A 6725-nucleotide genomic window follows, 5' to 3' on the forward strand; every position below is an offset into this window, starting at 1 on the left:
CCGGGGGAATTTTGCAATAGGGTAATTTTTTCTGGGAGGGAATTAGGTCACGTAGATATTGTCCAAGAAATTAAATCTGGGGAGAATCAACCCAAGAGGGTTCAGTCCCAGACCCGAGAAGTAGGATCGAATAAATGTAGATACGATTAAAATATCAGTTTGATGTTCATTTTCAAGTTATTGGTTTGAAAGATAGAGACGAAGTGTACGGTTTAAGAAGTAAGTGAGTTAGTGATTTGGAATTAGCAGAATGAAACGAGGATGGGTGCAGTAGGCAAACTACAAGATCAGGGTTCTGGGAATGAGAGAATAAAGTCATGCGCGCACAGCCCATATAAAAGATTGTTCAGTCTAATGAAACGAATTAAGAGGCTTCCAGGTAAGAGAGACGCTACGCCATCATCCCTGTTAGCCAAGCCATCCATTCATTTACTGCCTGTAAAGTCACTAGACATATTTCAGATGGTCATGGTTTTTTTTTTTTTCTTCTCCTTTTTCTTGTCAATTAATAAAAACTATATATTCGAAATGCAAATATTTAGTTTATGAGATTTTATTTCGTAGCACGATACAATTTCCAGCGAAGTAATCCATAAACGGATATGTGCAGTGCGAAGATCCATATAGTCAGAGCTAGAGCCAGAACGTAAAATGGTGCTGTAGGCATGCCTAAGTTCGAGAGAATTTTTGCCGGTAAACGAATAGGACAAAAAACCTCCGAACAGGGCAAATTTTTACGGGAATTCCCATACAACGCCTGAAGAACTCCCTCAAAAGCGTATCTGCAATACCAACCCACGGTTCACGTTAAGGTATCGAGAGGAAATTATTTGAATTATTCATACGAAATTATGAAGAATATCCCAATATGCCACTAACAATAAGCCTCCGAAACTCTGTGTCTTCGGTTTTGAAAGTTTTACTATTATATTTTGGAAATTAAACATCGTTGCATTTCCCAGAGTTAGCGCGCCTGCTGTAGAAAAAGCAGTCTACTTGGTTAAAGCTATTGACGCAACAAAGAGTACAAACCGGAAGTAGCTGATGCTACAAATAGGCCGAAGATATGCCGAAACTTCTCCAAGTCTAAGGAAAAATCCGGCAAATAAAAACATCGGGATGTTCAAAGCTGGTACAACAAAAACGCCCACCTGAAATAAACACGATTGGTTGAATAATATGAAACGATTATCAACTTTTCCCACAGTAAATTTGTAGACCATAAATTCATTACAAATTGTTAACCGTCCAACAGCAGTATACTGGTATCAAAGGTAGGTGTATGCTGAAGATTCTTAACCGTAAACGTTACGGTCGTATAAACTGCTAGTACAGCTTAGCTGAACCTCTATTTCAAATTTGGCTTCTCGATTCCTCTAGTTATGACCCTGATTAACGTCAATTGAGACCTTCGCGGCTGTCTGAGCACCAGCGACGCTGATACAGTGTGAAATAACACTTTTAACCCACGTACTGTAAACTTCTGCGGTACAAACACGGGGACTATCATAAATGGTCTTCAGTCGGAGTGTAAGAATCGTGATACGTTCATCCCAATAGTTTTTAATCAAAATATTATCGAAGATATTGATGTACCTGTGAGCCGCAAGCAGCTCCAGCAGCAATGCCAAAAGACTGAGCGAGCATCGTCAACAGAACACAGATGAGCCAGACACGCCATATCCGGTCCAATTCAAGGGGCTGCCCCGTTAGCCAGTAGGCAAAGATGAGAAAGCAGGTTGGACAGAGAACCTAGAGACCACAAAATAATTATTCACTGAAGTAAGAAAGTCTAGGAAAGTACTTTTTGACTTATCCCACCTGCACTTGAATATCTGCTAGAACTTTTGCCATATAGTACGATTGCAACGAGTACCAGTTGTTCATGTGTTCTCGGAGAAATACTGCAGCTTCGATTGGAACTGCAGAAAAGATGATGCGAGTGACAGTGATTTCGTCACGTTCGCAACGTGTCGCAATCGAGAAACTGAAAATTGCTAATCGTGAAGATAACTGCAAACTTACACATCTGTACAGCTGGCATGGCGTTACCGAAGAATAGAAACAACAGAGAAGTAAAAATGCAAGCGTTGTTGCTTTGAAATCTGGCTGCGTTGCTTCCAAAGTCATAGAATACAATGCCAACCAGAAGTCCGACCATCAGATGAGCAACGATTCTGAGTTTTGTCAACATCTGCAGGGTAACGTAAAATGATGTAACTTTTAAACTTATAAATGATGTTAGTTCGATCGCCTTACATTGTCTCTTTGTATACAGATCATCGCTCTTTTGAAAAGGATGAGGAATTGTTTGCAGTGGGACACTGGATAAGTTCTTATCCGCGAAATTTCGTCCTTCTCCTTGTTAAAATAACCTGGCGGTGGCCTGGAACCGTTCGATGTTTGGTGCTCTGCAAAATTAATAGAGGAAATAAGGTGAAAACTTTGAAGAATATCGACGTAGATGACTTGGAATTGGTGATTTTTGGTCTGACTATACTTACTAAGTTGAGGACCGCGAGTAGATTCAAGTTGTAGTCTGGCTGCCTCGTATTTTTCGTTGCTCACGTCCCGCAATCTCTTCAAATTTTCCTTTGGTGTCGAAACTACATCCAGTACTGCATGGAAGCAAAACAATCAAGTCCGTGATTCGGATGAAAGTTACTAAACAAGGTCAACCCAAGACAAAAAGTCTCTTACCGAATTCGGCCAGGTTACAGAGCTGAGGACAAACGTGACCAGCCTTTGCAAAGCTGTCGAGAATTTGGTCTCGCGGTCCGCAGTACATTATTTGTCCTCGAGACAAGACGACGATGTCATCGAACAAGGATATCATGTGACTGCCAGGCTGGTGAACAGTGCAAACCACAGTCCGACCTGCCTCGGCAAGTGAGTGCAGCAGGGCAATCACCTGTGGCGACAAAGTCACAACTTCCATTACTGAACCCATGATTTCCTGCATCATTCGGAAAAACGAACCTGGCCTGATGCTGCACTATCTAATCCGCTCGTAGGCTCATCTAACAGCATTACGGGTGGGTTAGTTATCAACTCTATTCCAATAGACAGTCTTTTTCGTTCACCACCGCTGAGATTACCTGCAGCTGTATCTAAACTCGACAGAAGTCCCAGCTTGCTAGCAATATCGATTACCTGTAAGGGAACGTAAAATTGTTGTGAAATTCATTGAGGCTTACTAAAACCGGTCATACATTGCAATTTCCCCACCTTACAATGCTGGCACTGCGCAATAAAACATGTTTCAGCTACCAAAGAGTTGTGAAAGCGTTTAGAATACTCGGACTTTGTTTTTGATCCTTATTCGTGGTATGAAATTCAGTCTTCTTACCGCACGTCTTCTAAGGTGATCCGTATGAGGAGATCCGAGTTTCAGGTCAGCAGCGATTTGGAGAGTCTCACGTACTGTAAGCAGGGGCAATAGTGCAAAATCCTGGGGTATGTAGCAGACCTGTCTTCGGAAGGCTTCCCTGTTTCTCTCGACGCCATTAATGGTAATCGTCCCCATGAGTTTAGAGGCTCGCAGGCCGGAAATTATGCTCAAGAGCGTAGTCTTCCCAGCACCTGAAGGCCCGATGATGGCGGTTAAACGACCAGGTCGAAAATGTCCGGCCACTGAGCAAAGAATTTGTTTCTGCTTCTGAGTACCTGTTAAGAATAGAAAAGAAAAATTACCAAAACGATGTGGTGAATCGAAACCACAGCTGCTATACAAGTTTTTTCTTCGCGGTTTACCGGTAACAAAAATATTATTCAAATTCATATCACGTCTTGTTATCCATATTCATTTCTGTTACATGAGACAGTCGCGGCTTGTCTGTCGTTTTTGGCGATTTTTGGTGCTCACTTGTTGACTAATGATATTATTGTTGGATCGGACACTGTGTTTTTATTATTATGGATATATTTAATAGATGATATATGATTGCATTAAATGACATCAGTCAGATTCGCTAGGCATAGTTGACGAAAGTGGCATAGAAGAAAAATACAAGTGTAGTCTAATACTCAACGTTGACGATGGAAGAATGATTTATTGCGTCTTAGAAATGCAATAACATGTCACAGATTCTACAATACATGGTTGCAAGGCCATCCACTTTTCTGATGCTTAATTCACTCATCTTGCGAAGCCTTGAACTGAGCCTACCGGCTGTTTCAGGAAGTATCAAGTATTCGAAACTTTGGATCATTACGAAATTTGTTCATGACAGCTCTCGTAAATGAATATGAAATATTTATTGTAACTGTACAGAATTGCTTCAATTTACTAGTGTTGGTTTACTAGTTTTTACTCGATATAAAGACTGCATAATTTAATACTTTGTAGCATCTTGTTATTCTTAATAAGCAAAAGTTACTACGTTTGTCATCATAATCGCAGTACATACGTATAGTTGTAATCGAGACTATGCGTAAACAAATCTAATATTCTTCACAGTCAACGTAAACACGTGACACGACTTGATGTTTGTAAGCAAATGCGTACGCATAATTTTTCCTAGCAATTCTTGAAACAAATCTGATGTTTATGTTAAAATATCTCCATCGTTGTAGCAATGCCGTACCCAGCTTTTTCACATCTTCTTGACTTTAAGTGAACTACGTCTTCTTGAGATGAAACTATCCATTTGACAAAGTATCAAGATCGCAGTTGGTGTAATTGCCTTCGTCGTTACATGGTTGATTTAGCCAAACGTGCATTTGAGCTGAGTTCAATGAGTTAGCAACTTTCGTGTTTTTGAATTTGGTTATCGATTTATGATATGAAAATTAACCTACATAATTTTATCGAATTTTATCAAACAGTTTCGAAGAGAATCAACAAATTTACGAAGACTTTGTCCTTGGTATATGAAATAGTACTAGTAATTAACTATTTATGATAAATTCAATGGCGGTATTGATTTTGCTGGCTAAAAAATGTTTACGGGTCGATTGCAATCATTTTGATGTAGTGATGTGAGACACATTTGAATGCTATTATATCGCACGAGCAGAAATATTTTGTGGGGGCGCAACATTCTTGAAGTGGTACAACCGGTTTCTTCTACTACGGTGTACAAAATCGTCTAAGTTTTGCTGTAAATATCTATCACAGTTTTTCATGTTTATGATTAACTTGAATCATTTAAAAGCAGAGAAAAAATCGATTTACTGTTTTCATTTTCGAGCTATTCGATAATTGTCATTTTCATTACCGACATTTCCGACTTCCTCGGTAACTGCATCATCGCCTTATCGCTGTACTAAAAAAGTCTGGCCAAGCGTAGATAAATCTCAAAAGTTCTTATCATACCGCAATGTATTGAAGCGTTCTACATGACAGTCAAAGCAACTGTGTGTTTACGGTGGGAGAATCGATCTTTGTTAACTTTTGATGCACGAATCATCGCACTTCCAATACACGGAGAGATTTGTATACCCATACTCGTATACGTTGGTGAGAAAATTGGGATCGTGAAAAATTGAAATACAATCGAATAAGAAGACTTGCCTGTGTCGCAGTCAACCGCGTAGCTCAAATTAGCGAATTCGATGACAAGTCTGGAGGTCGCGGGGTTGCCGGCCTCAATATCCAGCAATTTACTGTCTTCATCGAGCCGCAGAATCGTACAGGTACCACCTTCTGTCAGCTGTATGGAGTTCATGATGATCGATGATCCTGATTTTCTTGGTTCCCGCGTTAGCCGGTTGTCATCCTTTTTGAACTGAGCCTCGGAGTCTTCGTACCGTATTCGGTCTAATCTTTTTATCAAATTTATCAACGAGTTGTCACTTCGAGTTGATCGAAAAGTTTCTGATTACACGAATAGCTCCACGTGACGTCGATGACCGAAAGATCTTTCGCACTTGGACTGTTATACTATCGCGGATTTTACTGTCCACCGCACTCCTCTACAGTGATACGCACACACGGTTTGTCTCGGACGCAGTGCAGAGAGCGACGGTTACACGGCTATCCAGACACGATGAGTCCAATTTTCTAGTGACCCGTTTCGCCGACAGTGGGGGGAGATAGGCCTTGCTTCATTCGGTCTCAGTTCAGCATCGAATAATTTCTTAAGCTCCGGTATCCTGACCAACGGATCGACTGGACACCAGGCCGATTTTCAGCTCGATGAACTTCTGCTGGATTACTCATCTCCGACCGTTGAGAAGCGCGAAAGGAAAGTCTCGCTGTACGGTCTGTCAGCCATGGAGAAGTATTATTCGCGTGGGAGTGAAATCGGGGGCGAAGTAACTTTCACGATGCGTGAAGCATCGAACGACTAATCACACATGCTTTAAACGGAACTAGAACCACCCGTGCCAAAGAATGTTCTCCTTTCACTCTGTGAGGCTTATGGAAAATAAGTAAAACTAGTCAAATTCTTAGTTCACGTTTCAAGTGAACAAAATAATGTGGTGTATTGGGATTAGTGTACGTTCATTACAACAAGAAAAGTACTTTGTTATAACATAACCAACGGTACGATGTGCTTAATCGTGGCGTAGTGAAAGCTCGGCATGCTCTGGTCTTTGCTTTCGCGCCGTAGAGAAATCCGCTCTAGGTTGCGTTACGCCACCTGGCGCCTAACGACAGAACTATGACAAATAACACATTTTGATTGTGGTCCGAATCTAAAAGTTTTCCCTTGTAAACGAATTTATACTGTAATAAGAATTTTTTCCTATGCATACTTAATCAATATTCAATTCGATTT

At 40.7% G+C, this 6725-nt stretch overlaps 1 protein-coding gene across 4 annotated transcripts; it reads right to left on the reverse strand.

The window, feature by feature from the left end:
- Positions 1–436: 436 nt before the first annotated feature.
- LOC124211821 (ATP-binding cassette sub-family G member 1) lies at positions 437–6505 on the reverse strand. 4 transcript variants are annotated; one of them, XM_046611275.2, is made up of 11 exons: positions 5516–6499; positions 3350–3666; positions 2980–3153; positions 2701–2911; positions 2505–2618; positions 2260–2411; positions 2026–2194; positions 1822–1922; positions 1597–1752; positions 1033–1151; positions 437–782 (listed from the first exon to the last, which is right to left on the reverse strand). In XM_046611275.2, exons 1-11 carry the CDS (start codon positions 5667–5669, stop codon positions 554–556), a joined length of 1896 nt encoding a protein of 631 aa, XP_046467231.1. In that variant the 5' UTR covers positions 5670–6499; the 3' UTR covers positions 437–553. The 4 variants fall into 4 exon arrangements, 3 of the variants coding, with proteins under 3 accessions (XP_046467231.1, XP_046467233.1, XP_046467232.1); XR_006881520.2 differs by lacking the exon at positions 437–782 and adding an exon at positions 1235–1483 and having other exon boundaries at positions 5516–6505; XM_046611277.2 differs by lacking the exon at positions 1033–1151 and having other exon boundaries at positions 538–782; positions 5516–6502.
- Between the last annotated feature and the right edge of the window lie 220 nt (positions 6506–6725).

Source organism: Neodiprion pinetum, chromosome 2, assembly GCF_021155775.2.
Source record: "Neodiprion pinetum isolate iyNeoPine1 chromosome 2, iyNeoPine1.2, whole genome shotgun sequence".
Classification (NCBI taxonomy): Eukaryota; Metazoa; Arthropoda; class Insecta; order Hymenoptera; family Diprionidae; genus Neodiprion; species Neodiprion pinetum.

Coding starts and splice junctions, on each gene's coding strand:
- LOC124211821 (XM_046611275.2), bottom strand. CDS start 5,669: ATGAACTCCATACAGCTGACAGAAGGTGGTACCTGTACGATTCTGCGG. Junction 1,923..2,025: donor CATGCCAGCTGTACAGATGT/GTAAGTTTGCAG, acceptor TCTTTTCTGCAG/TTCCAATCGAAGCTGCAGTA. Junction 1,152..1,596: donor GAGCTGCTTGCGGCTCACAG/GTACATCAATAT, acceptor TGTTTATTTCAG/GTGGGCGTTTTTGTTGTACC.